Raw genomic sequence first — 21,811 nt, 5'->3', positions numbered from 1 at the left:
AAGGAGGGAGCCTGACCAAGAAATAGAATATCAGCAAGTAAACAGAGCTATAATTCCTGGCATCTAATTGGTGAGGGTTGAATTTTGATCCTAGTGAAGCTTATGGCAAAATTCTCATGGATTTCAGTTGGGTCCTTTTGCTATCCTTCATCTTCCCATGGCAACTCCTTGAAAGTTATTTACCATCTCTACTTAGCTTTATGATATGACACCTGGACTGAACCTGCTTGTTTTGTTTCTGCATGACATACAATTGTACTTTTGAGTTGCAAACGTTACTCTTCTCCCCAAAGGAGAGTATCCTACCCTGTTTTCCTAAACAGCAGTGTAAAAAACAAGAAGCAGCAGAATCAATGGAAAATGGTCTGTGTTTTGCCATTTCACATTCCCAATCCCTGTTCAACCCCATTTCCTATCCCTTCACTGTAGGTTTTACTTTATTAGGCCCAAATTGTCAGGCTCAGCTCCTAAACAACATCAGCCTAGTAGATGGCAAGAGCCTTGGGGAAGGGACTTTATGGTTATACTTGGTTAACATGTCTGTAGGACTTGTACTGTTATATGAAATGAAATTAAAGAAGAAAAAGAAAAAATCCACCCAACAAGAGCTGTAACTATTAAGAGTTAAATAAATCTCCAGTTGAGGACTGTTGGTTTTCTTCACATTTGCAAATATGACGAGAACACACTTATGAAGAGAACTCTTTGGGTCTCCACAGACTTGATCCAGCAGAGAAACTTTATAAACTAAGCTTCAGTCAAACGGAGTTTGCTACAATACAGAAAGGAGTCACTATACAAGCTAATCCCAATCCGCTTCAGAGCTACACACTTAATATGCTGAAAACTGCTGCAGTTTTTAAATCAGCTTTTATTGAAAAATTGTTGATGAGCAAAATACATAATGTTTCCTATTACTCTCTACCCTGTATACTTCCCCTGGGCATTGAGATACTCTTATCTTGTTTTCCTAGCTGTTCCTCAAGCATATTTATATTGTTAGTCTCCCAACAGGTATCATTATGTCAATAAGCTCAATTTAAACATTAATAGTGTGGTTATGGGCAGAAATGCAACTGATCATATCACATGCTATGAAAGGGGGAACATATGTCATGGAATTGGCTTCAGTGCTCTTTGTTCTCAATTCTTTGCCAAAAGTTCTTACAGAGGGGGAAGGCACGAGTAAGATATGGGGGATGAGGAGAGACAGTGACAAAGCAAGGAGAACTAATGAAAACGGGAGCAAGGACTAGTGGGAGAGAATGAAGGGCACAGAAGAAGCTACAAAAGGGGGCAAATGGGAGAAAGACGAAAAATGAGACAGAACTGCAAAGAATTGAAAGGAAGTCAAATGCAAATCAAGGCTGTTTCTAAATTGCAGGGGTCTCCCATTCAGGTAATACAGGGTCTGAGATAGGAACATCTGCAGATGTTCCTCACAAGGAATGAAAAATCAATGATACAGGCTACAGCTCTCTGCAGCCTAACATCTGATCACTGCAATTGAGAAGGTAAAACCCCTCAATCGTGCTGATGTTTCAGAAGCAAGGATAGGACAAGGAATGTAGGGAATCGTTCCAAAACCAGTGTAGCCATTAGATAAGACTATACATTACTATTATTGTTCCTGTACAATAATCAAGCGAACCATTTTGGAATAAAGGACACAGTGGTTGAGTGACAAATCCCACTGACAGACAGAAATTTCTGTCTTCTGCTGGAGAAGTATTTGCTACTACCTTCTGAAGATAAACTGACATCCTATCTGCCTTCTGGGAAGAAAACTTTATGGTCACAGGGGACTTCTGGTAATAGAGAAAGAAAATGAATGGGGTAAAGAAAAGCATTGGTAAAACTGTCTTCCCAGGTAAACACTAAACATGCTGGTGATCTGAGACCAGACCAAGCAAGGAAATCTTTGGCGTAGTAAATGCTGGACATCATACATTTCCTATGTCAAACTGTAGAACCTGACCAAGTCAATAATATCACTGCATATTTTATCATAATCGTTAGGCTTCACAGTGACTTTCTCCATGGAAAGTGCTCTGAGAACCAGTGAAACTACCTGTGGAGAAAGGTGACATTTCCTATCAGTAAAGGAGTATTGATCAGGCTCAGTGGTTTTAGTGCCTAATGGGCTTACACCACCTTTCTGCTGGAGTCTTTCCATTTGCTTCCACTGTCCATGCTTTCACTCCTGCTGCTGCTCAGCTCAAACATAGGTGTGCTAATAGGCAAAAGTCACATATCAACCCACACCTTTCTTGTTTCTTGTCTGGTCTCTTTTGGCAAATGGAAGGGGATGAGACTGGTTTGATGATGACTAAAAGTAGGAGATAAGCCCTTGAGGAAGCTCCTGGGTCTGTCTTCCAAGGATGTTGACACATGCTTTAATTTTGTAGTAAACTGCATTTGGCTGCATCGTCCAAAAGGCTCTAACCACTGGTTATCACCCAAGATGCCAGGAATTTTCCAGAGAGGAACCATGCTAATTCTGTTGTCCTGAAGAAGTGTCATTGTTGGTAACTGCATCCTGCTAACCAAAATGTGCCTGACTGAGTGGAGATGATTGAATGATGATGGTGGCATTCTTCTCCTCCAGTCTTACCCTGCCATATCATGTAAGCGCCAAGTCAAAAAGTGTTGGCATTCTCACAAAGGAAACTGAGCTCTTCCAGCCCTGACTTGCTCAAAAGATGCCTCGTAGGTCTTGTGAGTAATATACCTACACAAAGAGATCTTGGAAAATGTACAGATCTTGCAGGAACATAAACTTTGACTGAACAAATGATGAATAAAATGCAGAGCAACATCCTTATATTTTGGGCAAAGAATATATAATCATTCAGTGGTGTTTGTGAAACATGTCAGGCTCTGTCAGGAAGAAGGGTTATAAATAAATGTGAGGTAGATACTTAATAATGCTATTTCATATCCATGCAATAATGAACTTTAATTATTTCTTTGGATTTCTTTCTTCTTTTATTGTAGCAGATGAGTCAAGCCCAGATGTGTAATGAAACCGAGACTGGCATCACAGCATTTTCTTTAGAGGTGGTTGAGAGTTCTACGGATCACCTGCCAAATCTTTTTTTTTTTTTCCTGTGGGGTTTCCTTCATGCATTTTACCCAGAATTTAATTCCCCCATATATGGTATGACTGAATCACAGTGCAAGGAACTTTCATGATGGAAAAGATTTTGCAGACAAGCACTCTTCTTGCATCGCTCGTCCTACGATGCAGCTGAAGCCATCCTTACCGTACTCAAAGCAGCAATGTGCCAAGAGAAACCAGTTGCGATGGTATGTAAGGAACTTCACGCGTATCTTTGCTTTCAGAATCTATGAAAGCTAATTTACAGCTTATCAGCAAACTTCTCACCAAATATTTGTGCCAGGGAACAAGGAGATTGATTTGTTTCCTGATGTGACGTTGGGGATTAACAGAGGATATCAAAGAAAAATTCAGAGCTGTTAAATGTAATGATGTTGGATAAACAGAAAGTCCTCACGTGATATACCTCATTCATTCACTGTTTACAACAGAGATTCTGGGAAAGGAATAGAGCAATGCAACACACCACTCCTGTCGCAAAATCCCTTTCTCTCAAAGCCTACCGTGATTACATGACCTTCATGAAGAGGAATTTCTATGAGACGGACCCCCAATGAAATACTTTCAATACAAGTCTCCCTTCCATCTTTCCTGCTCTGTAAGCAAGGGCAACGACAATACAAGTCCACTGAGAGCAGCAAGATGTTTCCTTAAATCCCCATACTCTGAAGACACCATGGCCCAGCTCCCCTACTCTTACAGACAGAAGCTTTCAACCTCACTGAGGGCACCCCCCTTACCTAAAAAGTAACTGAACTAACTTGTCATGTATACTCCCAATCCTATATCAAATATTCCAATGTTGAACGAACTCCAACCCGTGAAACAAAGTTTGCAGTCTCTTTGCATGCAAAAAGTCTTTGTTTCTAACAGCTACTCAACCTTTTTCTCTTTCTACCCTCCTTCAGCCTCACCAATCTCCATTTCCTTAGAGCATCATGAAAAAGAAAACAAACCAGAAAACCCATAGTGTGGGTTATTCCGGGAACAGATATGTTCTGTTTATAATGGGCAACATAATTGAATCTCCTGGACTCTGGAGTTGCTACACTCTCCATTCTACCTCTGCTTTTTTCACAACATGGGGACAGTGGTTCTCCTCCTTAGAGGGTTGAAATAATTTAATTTGCAAAGTGCTTGAGACCTGCAGGGACATCTTCCAAAATTCAGCACTGGAGAGTTTTTCCACCTCATCTCTCCCTATTTCACACGAAGTCTTAAATACAATTGTCTGTTCATAAACAAACAAGCATAATAAAACACCCCCAAGCCCTCAACCACATTACAACAGAATCACAGAACAGCTGAGGTTGGAAGTGACCTCTGGAGACCAAATTGTCCAAGCTCTCTGCTTGAAGATGGGTCAGCTAGAGCAGGTTGCTCAGGATATCATCCAGTTGGGTTTTGAACACTTCCTTGAACCTGTCTTTCTCTTTTGGTGGCTGCCAATTTATATTCTGTAGTGTTTTCCAGACTCTTACAGCTGTGGGTAGGAGAAGCAGCACAAAGGAAGCTTACTGCTGGTGAGGTGTGAGATTCAAGAGACAGAAGGGGAGATTCAGGAAGGCAGAAGGGTGATTAAAGGGATTCCGTGAACTCGCGTCTCTACAGGGAGCCAACGCCTGGAGGCTCAGAGGCAACAAGCAATGTTAGGAGGGGAAACAGGTTTTATTGTGACTGATATCATTAAGCAGAAAAATGCATTTCAAAATGAGCAGGATTAGTGTAGGACAAGAACACAAATGCTGTCCCACATGCAAAGGATGCATATTTGTAAGATGAGAAGTATGAGGGACAAAACACATTAAAGAGAAAGAAAAAAAAGTGCATTTAACCAACTCAATGTTTTTGAAGGAAAATGTGGTTCCCTGTGGGAAAAAAAAAAAGCCCTAGTAGGACCCAAGCAGACTGCACTGATGGGCAGGGCCCACCTCTGGCAGGTGCCAGACCTCTGCTTCTTTGATGGGGAACTCTGGTGGTGGGACGGTAACTAAGCTGTAGGTCTGGGCAGACCTCCACAGCTTCTCAGCAGATGAACCAGCAGGAAAATGTGTCATGGCTCTACCCAAATCCTCTCGATATCGCATTTGACACTGTTAAAACGTGAACTCCCTCTGGAAAGCGTTTGCATTTCAACTCACCAGCACTTCTCAACAACCAACCAAGCCTGTGCCCTATATCTTTATTTTTCACAAGATATAACCAACTCCTCACTACTGATGAACCAGAGTGCATCAACCAAGCTTTACAGATCTATACCTATAGATCTATCCCAGGGACGGTGATTACTTTTCTCACTGCATGGCTCCACCACCTAGTAAACAGGAGCTCTGCCTTCGACGGACCGGAGGTCAGTGTAAGACCTTCTATCCCACCCCACCTCCTTACAGATTTTATCCCCACCTCAATGACATTACACAACAACAGACATCCATGGTTCACCAAGCCTTCTCCTCCACCTGAGCCCTATAAAACAAGACTCCTGTATCCAATTAAGAAGTTAATCATATGCCAGCAGATGGCACTCCAGAGCGTGCAGCATCCACCGCTTTTCCAGCAACGTTCTCAGCATCAGCTGGAAAAGTGCTTTCTGTGCACGGCTCCTCAGTGGTGCTTTAATCATGCTTGAATATAGGGGTCATCGAAGCAGAGCGCACAACAGGGCCATCAAACTTCCCAGGCCTCAGCATCAAGAAGAGGCCAGTACGTCATGCTGCACACTAAGCCAAATTCCTACTCCCTTCCCTTAAATCACCTAACCAATTATGAGCTGCTGGGCACAAAGAGGGAGAAAACACCTTCCTCACTCACCAGAAATCAGTTGTGCTTGGAAGGAAATGCTTTGATTACTCTTTTTTCTGTTTTTTTTTTTTTTTTTTTTTTAGAGCAATCATCTGTGTTTCTCAGCGTGCCACTATTTAGTCCTTTTTGCAAAACTATTCCCATACAGGAAAAAAAAAAGAAAGAAAAAAAAAAGAAAAAAAAAGAAAGAAAAAAAAAAGAGAAAGAAACAGAAATCATTCCCAAAGCAAAGAGCTCTACAGATTGACAGCTTCAGCAGTATCAAGTGGAATACTTAGTTTGGTGAGGGTAGGAACCATCTCGATAGTTTAATTTCACTCGGCCCTTCCAGGATGAACGACAGTAGAAAACAATATTGAAGCTATTCATTTTAACCAAGGCAGGGATGCAAATCATGGTAACAGAGCCAGGGCTTACACATGTTGGAAGCAAGATCTGCAGCTTTCATCCATGGAAAACCGGGTTCGTGGAAGAGAAAAAGCATTTTTTTGCCCTCCAACCCATCATGAATATGGAAAACATTGGTGTAATCTTTTTTTTTTTCCCATCACAGAAAATATCGCACGGGTGTATGATCTCCGAATGACCCGCAATGGGAAAGCAAACCCTCTTTGCTCAAACTGTCCCAGCTCCCTTCGAGCACCCGGGGAAGACGAGAGCTCAGTCTGAGCACGGAGAGACGAGCAACGAGAGCGAGGCCTCAGTTTACGCAGGAAAATGCCCTTTTGCTCCAAACCCATTTGACACAAGGCTAGCCGGAGTGGCTGGAGAAGTGTCTTAAACCTAGAGAAACTGCAGGTCCGCTTCCGCTACACATGCGTCCTTTCAAACCAGAGAGCGAGCTATAAGGGAGAACCACAGTCTGTGTTTACCCACGCGCACATTTATTTTATTTATTACGCAGACTATTGCTATCAGCTTAAAAATCACTGTAACACCATCTGCAGCACATCCCTTATCTCACAGATCCCAGTGCGCCTCGTGAAGAAACTAGATATAAATCCCTTCTCTATGTCCAACTTTGTGGTTGGACTCCAAAGGTATTTGAGCAATACTGGGTCATGATAGGAACTGAAGATAAAACTTCCTAACAAACTAAAAAAAAAAAAAAAAAAACAGTGGCAACTTAATTTGGCAAAATAATGCAAAATTGGCTTACAGTTTTCAGCTGGGCACCAGAACTAGGTAACAAAACAGAGGCCAAATTATAAACCTAGTCCTGTGGGTCCTTGCATCGCAGGAAATCAGGTATCACCGCGATCCACCGTAAAGCCGGAGACGTCAAGCCTGTCTGGCTGTGCCAGGTGGACTTGCTGGCATGTGCATCAGCTGGAGCAGCTCATGGCATGTCAAGGCTGATGCACAGAGACAACAGTGGGCTCCAAGCAATCAACTACTATTACATGGTGCCCATATGTAGGACCAAAGGGGGTTAAATATCTTCGAATTATATGGTAGAAGCATCATCTGTTATTGAGACCCTGAAAATATATCAGATAGAGCCTGGAAAGGTCACTAAAGATTGCTTTTATCATCACCCGAGTGACAGAAGTGTTAACCTATTTTTAAATAAATTTTTCAGGGGAAAATACCATTGCCATTCACCTTTAATCATATGATAAATGCAGCCATCAAGGAGGGTTTAGAAGAATACAATTTCCTTCCTTTCAATAATCCATCTCCACGGGGGTTTTAAAACGTATTAAATAACGCTGCATTCACTTTGCAACAAGGTGACACAGTCAGTAAGGTTTCCCATTCGTTTCTCCAGTTCCTGTGCGATCTTAGCCGGGGCAAAAGTCAATTTAAAGCGTTGCAATGCAATTTCTGAAAGGTGGGGATGAGGGGGAGGGATGGATGCGGTCATATAAAACATGAGCATCCACACTGCCCTGGCAGAAACCCCTTCCACTTGCAGTGGGCAAAACTACCTGCTTGCTACGTCACTAGGCTCCTGCAAATTGAATACATAAGGGGGGGAAAAAAAAAAAACCCAAAACACTGCAGCAGAGTGAACAAAATCCAAGCAAGCAGACCGATGCGGAGGTTGATGTTTTACTATAATCCTACTGCCATCAAGTTCACATATTTCCTAGAGACCCAGCCTAAATTCATCAGCTCTGGGATCTTGGCCGGCATTTCTTTTACTGTGCTGGCAGCGCGTGTCCGACCGTACGGGCTAATATGACCCTCGCTGAAGAGGGTCCCATCTTGATGGATGCAGGGTTCACCTCCATGAATGCGCCTGATTCGGCCTGAAAGAACACGTCGGTATTTGCAATATCCCTTAAACGCAGCAGCTGGAGCAGTGCCGCTATCCAGAGAGCTATCACAAGCAACCGGAAAAATATTTAGGGAGCTGTCACCGGCTATGGAGAAAAAATAACGTGGGTATCAGCTGAGTTACGTTATCTGAGGGAGCCTCTGGACGGGAGATTTGCTCTCCCTGGATGCAAACCTGCACCGCCAAGGTGCGTTCATGCATGTCCGTGTTCACGCCGCCGGTGCCGGGCGCGGGAAGCGGCCCCAAGGTGCGGGAATGTAACGGCAAGGGCTTCCCGAGCGCGGCGGCGCTCGATCCGGATGGAAGAGCCTGCCCTTCCTTCGGCTGGCGAGGCGGCTCCGGCAGCGACTCGGAGCCGGCGGGGAGGAGAGCGGGAGCAGCGCGCCAGCGAGCTTCGCTGCGGAGGAGGTTTCGTACAAAAGGATCCCTTCCTCTGCCTTCATCCTCTGCCCACAGGGAAAAACAAACAAACAAACAAAAAAAAACAAACTCGGCCCTTTCTCACTCAAAAAAAAGAAAAAAGGGGGAGAAAAAAAAAACACACACACACAAAAAACAAACAGCCAGAAAACCCAGCTAATGAACACAAAATCCTTCACCCGGGTGCTGATAAAGGCAGCTGCAGTTTCTAGCTAAATCAGCAGGCGCCGGCAAGCTAAGCAGGCTTATCCCACGACAGGAGCTTGAGAGGGGACCGCGAAGGAAAATCCGCGGTGCTGAGGTCGTTTGGGCAGTTTCGGGAATGGCAGGCTTGCGGGGATTTGGTTGGTTGGCTGGAGGTTGTATTTTCCTTATTTTCCGCCTCTCGTAGAGTAAGGGGCAAGGCGTTACAGGAAGCTCGCGCTTCTCGTCTTTGCAAACAACCTCCTTTAAAGATGCAGTGGGATTGGGGTCTTTCTTGTAGGTTTTTACACGCAGCGTTGAAGTCCCAAGCATTCCTGGTCATCCGAATGTTCATCCGAATGCGCTCAGACACAAGGAATAGGGGCCACTTCCAGGGCTACGCTGCACATTTTAGATCGTTTTGCCTAACTCAGCGGTAAGGATGGAGAACTCTTCATTTTAAGTCTTGCTGTTGCAAGGCGCTCCTGCATCCTGACCCGTCAGAGAGGGAGCTGAATGGTTAGCAAGAGAAGTACCATCTCTACAAAGCTCACTGGCATCTTTTTTTACAAGATTTTGGGCGTGTTGAGCAGAAAAGACTTGCCCCTCAGACCTACCGAAAGCACAGCAAAGATGGTACTTTGAGCCATTCAAGAATAAAGTCCACATCCCTTGGAAATACTACTGCTAATTAAACAAAATCAAGCATGATTATATTCCAATCCACTTATTAAATCCCTGTATCAGAATCTATGTCCTTACCTCCAAAAAGGTTGGGGGGGGGAGAAAAAAAAACATTGTCTTAGGAAAATTGCTTTAATGACTGCCTTCAAAACCAAACCAAACAAAACAGAAAACCCACACATGAAGTCAAGAAGAAATAGCCAAGCCATTTAAATGTTCCTTTTTGACAGGCCCACGAACAGAGGAGCGGGTTGATTAAAATATGGCTCTAAATGGATGTGCACTTATTTAAAAGAAAGGTGACATTATTGAAATAATGTACTTTTCCATAGAAGCCGCTACATAATAAATGACCTTGAAAAGACATAGTGGTTACTACCACACATGTAAGATATATTATGACCAAAGCTAAGTCTTGATTACCTAAGATATACCAGCCAGATTGGAACATTAAGAACTGGGGTGAGTGCTAAGATAAGATGTTAGAGTCAATAAGATGAATGAGTAAATAAAAAGCTCCGCTTGTCAGGGAAAAAGCCTTATTTTGAGCGTGAGAAATTAAATTTTGCATTTCAGAAAAATGCACACTGTAACCTCTCTAAAAAGCTGAAGCCGTCTTTAAACGGAGCTTTGGACTTCCAGCACGAAGAACACCCACCGCATTAAAAAGCCATCGGTGTTTATCAGTCAAAATAGCCTGCTGGCATTTGCTTAGCCCGCGAGTTCCTCGGGATGGCACGATCCAAAAGCTGTGTTCATACAGCACCTACCGCGATAGGGACCCTGTCCTCACGCAAGCAAGTTGTCCTCCAACTACTACAAGAGCTACTATAATAAGGGTAAAAATTGAAACCGAGCAGAGACCACGAGGAACCAGAGTCATCACGCTCACACATGTATGCAGATTATGCAGATGATATTGCCAAGAGATTGTTCTGCCACAAAGATGAGGATTAGATCTTGCTGCCCAAAATGAGAATTATACGCTACGCACATAAAAAGAACAACTTTGAAAACACAGGAAAAAAGACAGAAATGATGCTTCCTGCGAGAAGGAAGTCCATTTAAAGCATGAATAAATTGATGCAGTCAGGAGAAAGAAGCTTGTATATGTAAATATAGGTTTATTACCCATTTTTATGCTTCTAAGTAAACATAATTTACTGACCCTTGAGAGAAAGGTCAAGTAGGCTTATGGAATAAGAGACAAAGAGATATCTTTTGGCAACTGCCATGTTCCAGAGTAGTAATTATCTTTCCCTCTCTCCGTGGGTGACAGGAAATGAAGAGGGGTGCCATTACATTGTGAGAATTACTGTAATTTTAATTTCTAAAAATTGCCAAGAAAGTTTCCTCTTAAAAAAAAAAAAAAGTCTGTCTAGATTTTTGGAATGGTTTAAAACTCATTCCTCAGCTAAAACAGAGCTTTGCTTTCCCCTCTTACTTTTGGGGGATTTTGGGGAACTGGCCACAATGTTGATAAGAAGGTCCATCCTCCTCCTCATTAACTGAAAGAGTAAAAGGCTAAGTGTTGGTCACTGAGGATCCAGGAAGGATCAAGGTGGCCTGAAGACATGTCACAGATGCAGTAAAGATGCCCAAACTGGGCTACCCCTACTAGGTGGCTCAGCAGGGCTGGGTCTTTAGGAGCCCTCAGCTTTTCAAGCCAGTCTGCTGCTGGGTTTAAGATCACTTGAACTTACTCCATCGTGAGCATAACAACATATTCCTTTAATGGGATGGAGATGACATTAGATGCACAATGAATAAAATAAAAATAGGATTCCTTATACTCGAACGGCTTATTAGCTGTCGTCTGTTAATTTTCTCCAGGCTATCATTTCTTATAATATTATGGCTACTCTATACCGTGGTATTAAAACATTATCATGTAGTCATATTTTATGATACCCAGCTGTTGCCCTACGGGATGGACACAGCCCAAAAGGACAGCTTTGTCCAGGTGTCCAACCTTCCCTACCGCAGACTGCATCGTCCTGGGCCGGCTCCAAGTCACCGCTGCGGCTGCCAGGGAGAGGTGACACCAGAAATACACCCTTTCCCAAACCCAACTCTGTGCGTGGGAGGAGGATGGCTGCCTTGCACCGAGGTACATCCGCACAGGGGAAGAAATAATGTATATATGTTCCAGTATTTGCCACAATTCACATTTAACAATGATCATTTAGACTAGTAAAAATACGTCTTGCAATATATACAGTAACACACACCTGCAGAACTGAACCTTTCTGTCTACACATAAATACATGTATGCAAACATATAGTTGATTAAGAATTTATATAACTTCAGGCTGCGAGGAATTCTGGATCAATGCCTTCATTTTGCCTTTATGAATAAATAAATCCAATTAAACATTACAGCAAAGCACAATGGGCAGGAGAGGAATTCTCCTCAAGTTTCACTTTTCAATTTTACCTTATTATTTGGTACTAGTGAGTTAATTACTTCCCAAAACAAACATATTAAAACTGTGTCACCCAACATCTTACATCTCCCACCCTCCCAATACAAGAGGAGAACTTAGGTACATGCATGTAGGAAAACTAGCACTCTCCAAATCTACTGTAATTAGCTGTAATAAATTAAAGCACAAATAAAATAAAACAAAGCCCTGAATTCAAAGAGCATTTGAATCAAGACTGTATGTGCACCAAAGCCAAGTAGTTCACCGTGCAGTCTCATAACACCCGTAAATCAGGTGCCCTCAACATATGTAGTATTTTGCATTACTGTATAGGGTGTTAACTTTAATGCCTTAATATATGTGCAGTATGGTCCAGTTATGGTTGCTGGGGGAACTATAATTTTGAATGTCCTGACCAATCTGCAGCTGGAAAAATAATAATAAAAAAAAGCTCAGGAAAAAAGAACAATCATACCATTGCATTCCCTCCAGCAAGGGTTTATATATTTCTCTCTTTTTATACTTGAAGGAGGAAGACAAGAAGACAAATGGTAGCTTGAAGTTGCTAACACACAGGAACCGGTTCAGATGGATGGGAATTCACCATCCTGCTTTCCAAGGAGTTTGCATGAAACCGTTCTAGTCCCCAGCCTGAGCCAGCGTCACAGGGAACTGCATGAAAACACATTCGCTTTCAAGCGCGATCCACGTGCCAGCCTCACCTCGCAAGGCCAGGAACATGCAAACGGCTGCCCCAGCTGACTTCTGAGCTAGAAGCACCTCGCCGAGGACATATCATGACCTCCCCCCCCTTATTTTTCATAATGCACCAAAGCCGAACACTGACTCTTACTTGCAGGTGGAAGGTACAAGGAAAAACCATCTCTAGCTGAGCCAATTTAACCCAATCTCTCCTACTGGTGCCTGACCCAGACCAAATTGTTACTACTACAGCCTCCGAATGAGCAGGATTCTTGCCCGTTTTAAGGCAGATGGGTTTGCCTCTGTCTTGGTCTTCTTCCATCCTCCCTTTACATCCACCTCCACCACCAGTGGCATCCAGGATTTAAGTACTTTTCCCCACATCTTACTTCCTTTCTCCATTAAAGCTCTGTTCTTTCCCGGAGAAGGCATTTTTTGGAGACCTCGACAATTTTCAATACATAAAGAAAGCTGATCACACATGCCCGTTCAGGTGTGGGGATGCACAACAGCTATGCCTTAATTAGCCCTCTTCGTCCTCTTAGCACTGGTCAACGGCCACATTCGTGGCATAGCCACGGCCAAGCAACCACGTGGTCGTCCTGGTCACACCAGAGCTGTTCCCACCTCTGCGATCCACTCTACTGACAAACTGCCGTCTAACAAAGTTGGTTAAAAATGCAAGAAGCAGTGTAATATACATGCCATAAAAAAAAGAAATCACAGCTCATCAGCTGGGCTGCTTTTCTAACGAAGGGAGAAAAACCACCCAAGTTGTTTCAGCCTTCCCAGATGGGGTGGGATGCCCTTTACAGATCCCTCTGTCTCCCTGCTGGTTGCAGAAGGAGCACAGATGACTCGTTTCAAGACTCTCCTGGATTTAGATGAGCAGGATGCACAAAAGAACCCCCCCACATCTCTGAGCTCAACCATCAAAATCAATAAATGTTTGACTTCAGTGGGATTTGGCTAAGATTCAAGAATATGCCGTTCGTGACCATACGAATACCCACGTCCAACACTGATCACCAGCTGGTGGGTGAAAATAAGCTATAAGATTGCCATGAACGCGTAACTGAAAAGCAACATTTGTGCACAATCACTCCAAGGTGCCAATGGGACCACTTGACAAGGTTAAAAGAAAACATTAGCACTTTGGAACACAAAGACCTTAGGTTCATTGACCTAAAATTAACTAAGTGACAAGGTCTGATGCAGAATCATAGCTGTTTGGAGCCCATCTAATATTAAAGCTCTGGTCCATTGATTTGCCCTAATTGTCGGGTCTTCCGTGACTTCATTCCACCCTTCCTTACCAAGAAGCATGAATGTGACAAGGAAACAATTTTTTCCTACGTACAATCAAAGAGGATTTAGCAAACCAGGTGGTATGACAAGTGAGGGAATGAAGATTCATTGGGAAAGCAGAAAATCTGCTAACTGCCCCTCACAAGAAAATGCACTGTTATCAAGAATAATCATGGAAATTAAGCATAAAGTTCTGTCTTTTGGTGGTGTGATATCAGCTGAAAATACCTAAAAGATGTTTTGCATGTACGGTTTGGAAGGCCAACCTAATCTTTGGTGGACTCATACTACAGCTAATTGGTCTCTTGGCATCAAATCTCTCATTAAAATCTGTGGAGATTTCAGATAAATACACACACTGATATACATATATGTGCATATTTTATACGTGTGTATACACATATATATGTGTATACTCTACATGGATACACCCCCTTATGCTCTTAATCATGTTATATATGTACACAGACACATACTCATTTAACTATGTTTTATAAATATACATATACACACACATGCATCACATACCCGTCTATATATAAATATATATATGTGCATATAATGTATAAACCCAGATTGCATCTAGTATTTATTAACAAAGTTCCTAAAATGGGTAAAAAGAGAAAAATAACAACTCTTTTTGCTTATGTATATAACTCCTAACTGCCGTGTAAATGTAGATGAAGGATGTAGAACAAATGATCCCTCTTAACACAGAAGACAGATTTGATAAAAAGCTCTCTTACTTCCTTTTAAGAAATTGCACTTCGAGCGCGATTTCTCTTAGGCTACGAGCGCGGCTCCCCAGGAGGGGACGCGGAGACTGTTCTTTAGTACATTCCCGAGTAGACAAAACACAAGGAAACGCACACCATGAAGAGCAGTCCCGTGGGAACGGAAAACGAAGAGAATAACCAAACAGGCCTTTTTCCCTGGGTTCTGTATCTTCCGCCGCCAAAAGCGTCATGCATTATTATTTGAAAAACAAAAACCACCCCACCGGCAACACATTCTTCAACATTATTAGTGAGGTTTGATGATAGCCCTTTTTTTAGCAATGTACTTACTCTGTTATACACAGACGCGCAGGAACTTACCTGTTTGCTACTCCTCTGCCCAGTAGGAAGCAAAGATTTGGATTTCTCCGCTATTTTCTGCCATAAGATAAAAGAAGGAAAATGGCTGAGAAAACAGAGTCCAAATATTTAGGGAAAAAGTCATATGGAGTTATTTCTTCTGCTTTTTAAAGAAAAGAACGTTTAAAAAGCTCTATTATTCGGAAGAAAAGCAGTATAACCGCTTTGAAAAGTTTGGTCTTGCAGGGATTAAAACTCTTCAGAGCTTCCCAAATGACAAGGTTATCGAGACTGAAACATGCATTTAAGAAATGACAGCTAGGACGTGGATAAGTAGCAATTTACCACTCAGATTGGTTTCCTGACGCAACCGGGCATTCACAAAATGCAGTGGCTAATTTTGGCACTTCTGTACTGATGACGGTTTAAAAAAAAAAAACAAAAAAACCCCCATAAAACACGTACAGTTCCGATGGAGTGTACAGGGGCTTAAAAAAGGTGTGTGTACGTGTGGGTGGAGCACTTTACCTGGAGCCTTCCAAATTCTCATTTAACGGGAAAAAAGTCATTTCATTTAAGCCCCCACACTTGGGCTTTGGAACAGGGTAGCAAAGAATTAAAAATAAGAGATGACTCTACAGATAGCGCAATGCTATTATATAATATACATGCTGTTGAAGTGTAATTCAACCTTTTTTTTTTTTAAACCATAGCCAGTGAGTGTTGGGAAACCAAACAGAACAGAACGGTGCTGATTGATAAACTCTAAGGTGAATGTCGCCAGCCAAATTTCATTACACCTGTATAATCCCAGTGTATTCTTCCCATAGGTTGCACACATGCGTCAGACTCACTGGAGCAGTGTAAGAAAGCAAGCAGAGTCTGCCCAGGTTGTATTTGCACAGGATTAGATTAATCCTGATGCATGTTCAAACAAACCTGATGCATGCAGGCAACGCTGCACGAGAGAGAAGCAGTTTGACATCATTGGCAAATTTAAATCATTCCTATAGTGTTTAAAAGGAAAGCAGATCTGCTCATCAGTTGGGTCTCCCCAGGATGAAGTAGGTGAAGAAGAAAAAGAAAGAGCTGGAGTTGAGGTTTTGTTTGTTTTATTAAACAGCTTGTCCTCGGTGACAGTTTCAACCCATGAGATGAGTCTGGAAACCTTATGGCAAGGCCATATACCATAGCAGAGCCATAAGGTGGGTTAAACGTTTAAGTTTAACAGCAGTGTTGGCTGCCCATTTCCTGCAAACAGAAAACACAGTGGAGGGGGAAACTGTGCAACCGCTCCCCCGTCTCTCCAGAAAGTGGAGACACACCAAACTGATGTCATGGCCACGCCACAGGTACCTCCGAATATCCGCCAGACCCACAGCCAGCAAATGCACTTTTTTCCCCCCCCTCCTGCTGCTGAATTATTCTGCAGTTGCGTGTGTGTGCATATTCCAGTGTAATTATACACTGCTTGACTGATAATATAAGAAAAGAGGGAAGGACTCCATGTGGGAAGCTCTGTGGAGATGGTCCACACTCCTGGGAACTTCATTTGCTCCCACTCAACATGTTCGCAAATCGACACGCTAAAGCATGCAAGCGGGCGAGCTCCTCACCTTCTGCACAGCCCCGTATCGCTGGATGGCGTCGGACAGCTGGTTCTTCAACCTGTCCAGCTGAAGTCGCTCTTGCTGTATTGGAAAGGCAATAAGGCCGTGTTAGCAGGTCTGTAGGGACAAATCAAGTAGTAGATTCTGTTTGCCTGTGACTGGAGGTAACCGTGCTGGTGGGACACACCAAATAAACAAGGTGGGCACAACTGGTATTTAAAAAATAAAAAAAAAAGAAGAAAAAAAAAATCATTTTCACTGGGACTACCAGGATGCCACCAGGTTTTATTTGGCAAGACAGCACAAGATGCTTTGCACTTTCAGGCAAAAAGAATTCCAAAAATACCATCCCAGGTATTCAGTGTAACATTCAAGTCATGACTACAGTGTGGTTTACTACCTAAGCTGGACACTTTCCTTGGAAGGGATATACAGTGGGATATTTTGCTGTCCTGCTCACTGAATGAAGGGGCTCTCACTAATACTGGTTCCTAAAGGTTTGTGAAACACAAGCAAATAAAGACCTTACAGTCATCAAAAGAACAAAATTGTTATAGCGTGGCATCCTGCTTCTACTTAATAAACACCAGGCTTGGACTGCCAGCATTTAAAGCAGGGTATGATAACCCTAGAAGACCTTCCTATCGAAAGTCCTTTATTTAGACGATACCACGTGATGGAGCTCATCATCTCATTTGATGGTAACGGGCGGTTTACTGAACTCAAGAAGTTGAAGCCCGCTACATCACCCACAAAAATATTCATTCTCACCAGCACAGGGGTTGCAACAGTTCTTATCAGAACCCAACTGATCTGTATGTTTTCCAAAGCATGTACCCGAAATAGCAAGCCTTCCTCTACGGAGCTGGTTCCAGCAAGATACTGATCTATGTTCAATCCAAGCCATATTTAATGAGGATACACTAAAAATATCCCCCAAGCCTGCAGGCCCTGCAGAGCCCCACGCTCTTGTGACAACCTCCCCATTCGGAAGGTTGAGTTCTTTCCAGTACATGTTCCCTTACAGAGAGAAAATGCTTATCATCTTTATAGCAAGTAAAGGATAATTAGTGCAGCAGTAGCCCCACCAATGCATGCAATAACTAATAGAGACTAATAAAGGCAGAAGTATTATTATTATACTTTCCCTATAGCAATAAACTTGATTCTATTTCTAACTTTTCTTGAGCAAAGAGGGCCAAACCGGTCATCCTCCTTTTTGACTGCATTAGCGATGCCAGGCACTGCTATTAAATATACGTCGAGAAGCTTTGAGACCTTTGGTAACTGATACATCGTCAGTCTGGCCCAACAGACTAATGCAGCAGGGATCTGATGTTTCCGTATGGGCAAGTCCAAACCAGAAAGCGACTGAGAGCTAGAATACGATGTGTGGCTGGATCCTCCAGCCGTTAAACTAGGAGACAGAGGATCCAATGAAAGTTCAGCAGTTTCACATCTATCTCCAGGGGAGTTTTTCTGCTCGTAGCAAAGCTATTCAAAAGTTCTTTAGTAAGTGCATTTGGATAGGTCACCCTTCTGATGGCAATTATTTGGGGTAAGGAGTGTTTCATCCCTAAATCGACACGAGACATCTGGACACATTTCATCTCTGCTTCTGAACAGGACACTGCCAGGTATTATAACTCAAACCAACAAAATGTTGCAACGGAAAGGCAGTGCTGAGCAAAAGTGAGATCCACCCCGATCACTTAAGGATCCCAGCTTTGTAATAGCCTGACTATGTCACTGCTTTATGCCAAAACCATTTTTTATTGCATTATTTCCACTAACGGCTTGGATCGGAATCTGGTTCCCACCTCTTTCCCAGTCCCTGTCTTATTCCAATCAACGGGATTTTTGTCAGGGGTTTCAGTGGGAGCAGAATCAGTTCTTACGTGTTACAACTAAATGGACATTTTAAACCAGTGTGTTCTCAGAAAAAGCACTCCAGTCGAGCCTGTACAAAACTACCCAGCATGCCACAAAATCACTGCTTTTAGATGAAGGGACCAAACCCAAACTGTGAAGTATGTCAGGCCAGCATCTAGGAAGAAATTCTCTTGGAGCTCCCACCTCCTGGATCTCAGACTTCAAGCGTATAGGAGCTCAGATGATGTCTATGTCTGCAGGGGGGAATGAGCTGAGAGGAAGTGGGCATTACTCTAAAAATCAAGGAAGCAAGCAAAATGCAGTGAATCTATGCTAAAGCAACTACTCCAGAAGGTTAAGTAATTTTAAAGCAATTTCAGCTGTTTCAGCTGCTTAAGAATAAAAAATGTATATTTATAAAAGATGGGATACACCTCTCCGATTTATAATGGTAGTATTTAAATATAGAAGAATATCCTACTCTTACAGTTCTTCATCCAAAGATTTAAAACCATTTTAGAATACGGCAAGTATCATTATTCCTGTTCTACAGATAAAGGTCTATAACTTTATATTTGTTACTCATGCGGAATAAGACAAGACAGCTTCCTTGGAGAGCTGATCTAATGGTCCGACATCCATCCTATAAAAAACGGATCCAGATGGGTCTCTCTAAGCCCTTTGAGGTTAGTTTGAAAGGAAGTCCTAATATAACTACGTGTTATTTTACATCAGCCTCCTGCCTTGTGCCACGTTGGTCCACTTATATCGGTATCTTTATCCTGAAATACTATCACTTTGCCCAGTTGGACATCCTGGCTCCAATATTTCTAGCAGCACCTGAAGCTTCAAGGGAAGTCAGAGAAACTCCCACATTCAACCTTGCTGGCTGTGCATTACTGCTGGAAAACAAGAAAAGAAACACTTTTTTTCTGCATGTGCATGCAGAGCAGTACGCAGAATAACGGATCGGAAAGGGCCGACTATAAAGCTCTAAATTAATGGAAGGCTTTTCATGCTGCGAGAAATTTTATGGGAGGAAAGTTTGGAATGTTACCCAGATCCCCAAGAGGGACCAACAGGCCCAGCAGCCGATACCCACCAGAACCATTTATTCTATATAAGGGAGAAGGGTGACAGGCTTTATATCAAAATTTGTAGGTTTAATTATTTAAGCTGCACAGTGTTAGAAAAGTTAAAAAAAAAAAATCGATTAAATTAATTGACCAGGGAGCAGAAAAAGTTATCATGTGATGCCAATAGAGAGCTACAAGTTTATACCTCATATTACCATAATTGTTTGTGCCCCTATTTCCTTCAGCTCTTAAATATATTCTCTTTAACTTTTCATTTTTTCTCCCCATGACAGTAAAAGCGATTCTGCTGACAGTTCCCACCAGACACCACATGGGCTTCGAGGGCTAATAATGACATGCGTGTGCGGCGCTATAATTGGTTTTAACACGACCTTGCCTGATTCTCCTTTAGACCCAATTTATGTCACAAAAAGCATCGAGGAAATAAGCACAAAAAGCCAGATCTCCGTATCTTCACAAAGACAACTTCTGCTTCATCATGCTCTGATCTAATTCTACCACCTCTATACCTTACAGCCATCAAAACTCACACAAGAGTTTTCAAGTCTTCGTGGTTCCCTCTCGTTACTACTTGGATTAGGCGAAAAAGAAAAAGGAAAAAAGTAGTCCTTGCGGTCCATCACAAATCAAACTATCACATTAACAAAGACGAAAGTGTTAAAATTGATGCCTGCTCATGGAGAGCAGTCGTTCCGGGCTTCATTTCAAGAAATAGGATAGTCATGAAGTAAATGGTAATTCAAAGTCCTGCTCTGCTCTGGCCGCACCCCATAAGTATCTGTCCCCACTGCCGCCTTGCAGCCGGCGTATGGCACTGAACGAATGCCATGTCCAAACACATTCTAATACTTTGCCCTTTATAGACACTTAAACACATTTCCTAACTGCTCTGCATCCAGTGCACCCACTGTGCAATTGAGTCTTTAACCGACACCAAATTCATGTATAACCAGAAGACTTCTTTAGTACTTTCCCCCAAGCTGCATGAGACCCCTGAGTAGGTACAGTGTGAGCTAGTCAAGGTTTTGTTACTGAGGTGTTGACTTCTAGTTCCAGAAGATCCAGTTCAGGGAGAAGAACTGGTTCCTGCAGCTGTTTTTTCCAGTGGTGAGTTACAAATACGAGCTGGGTTTTCCATGGCATAGCAGGAAAGCAAGCTATAAAAAGACACAGAGCTCAACAGCCTTAAAGCCCCTATTTCCCACTTCTTTTTCCCATTATTCCTCCCTCCGTAGGACCCAGCACTTTTGCCCAACAGCATCCTGAACGACACATACCCTGGAGGAGCCTCTGACGACTTCAGACAGCTGCTTGATGGCTTTGGTGCTGGTGGTGATGGTTTTATTAGTCTCTTGCTGGGTCGCGTGCCTGCAGAAAAGGAGAGAGGAGGGGAATTGCGATGGAAATTAATTGCACAACAAGGCACTTTTAAAGAACTTTTCCAAACCTCAGAGCAGTTGAGACAACAGGACTCGCACCACGTTCAGCGACGGTAGGGCTTGGGCTAGGAAGGGGCTTTCGGTGGCAACGGCAGCCAGAAGGCTGCAGCAAACGTTAGTGAGGAGCCGCCTGAAACGTCCCTCCTGTGCTCAGCACAAAGCGATGGCTGTGGACCTGCAAAATCAGCGGTGGTAGACAAGGCAAAAATAGGGGGGGTAGGTAGCCAAACCAGTCACCCGTCCATTCATGGTTTTACCTTTCTTTTACACGTCTAATTCCACTACCATTATTTCTTGCAAGTCCTGGTTGCCGGCATCTTTGTTCAGGACCACTCAAAGTAGTGGGAGAGACATAAACCCTCTCCAAAGACGTTTATCAGCCCAGGCAAGTCCCCAAGCAGGGGAACGTGCTTTAACCAACGCTCTGGTGCTTGATTTTGGCACTTTCCACTATGCTGTCAGCACAATTAACTTCGTATTCTTCAGCCTCAAGATACGCTCAGAAATCAGACAGTGATTACATTTAATTTACATTAATTGCTATTAAGATCTTCATTAAAAATAGAGGCCTTGAAACTTCACTTGCTGCAGCAATTTCTTTTAATATGTATGGTAATAAGATATGCCACCGTTGTTGTTGTTGTTGTCATTATTATTACTTTCTCTATATTCTCTCTCCCCGTGAAAGTGTGGAAGTTAACTAAAGGGGTGTCTCTGATGAATAAAATGTGATGCTGAGAAAAGCCTTCCACACAGTAATAAGTCAAAAAACCTATAGAGATGCAAC

At 42.8% G+C, this 21,811-nt stretch overlaps 1 protein-coding gene across 4 annotated transcripts in view; it reads right to left on the bottom strand.

Annotated features, from left to right (window-relative positions):
• Nucleotides 1-21,811, bottom strand: part of TSNARE1 (t-SNARE domain containing 1) — a 427,700-nt gene that overhangs the window by 242,136 nt on the left and 163,753 nt on the right. For all 4 annotated transcript variants that reach the window (XM_067292261.1, XM_067292263.1, XM_067292262.1 and 1 more), the window contains exons 5-7: nt 20,863-20,953; nt 16,623-16,697; nt 15,028-15,084 (exon numbers count right to left, since the gene is read on the bottom strand). In XM_067292261.1, the coding sequence (XP_067148362.1) occupies nt 15,028-15,084; nt 16,623-16,697; nt 20,863-20,953 (223 nt within the window). The remainder of the gene's footprint in view (nt 1-15,027; nt 15,085-16,622; nt 16,698-20,862; nt 20,954-21,811) is intronic.

The sequence above is a fragment of the Apteryx mantelli genome, chromosome 2, assembly GCF_036417845.1.
Source record: "Apteryx mantelli isolate bAptMan1 chromosome 2, bAptMan1.hap1, whole genome shotgun sequence".
In the NCBI taxonomy this organism is placed as follows: Eukaryota; Metazoa; Chordata; class Aves; order Apterygiformes; family Apterygidae; genus Apteryx; species Apteryx mantelli.
Note: the sequence above shows the minus strand (reverse complement) of the source record. Positions and strands in the feature narration are given on the sequence as shown.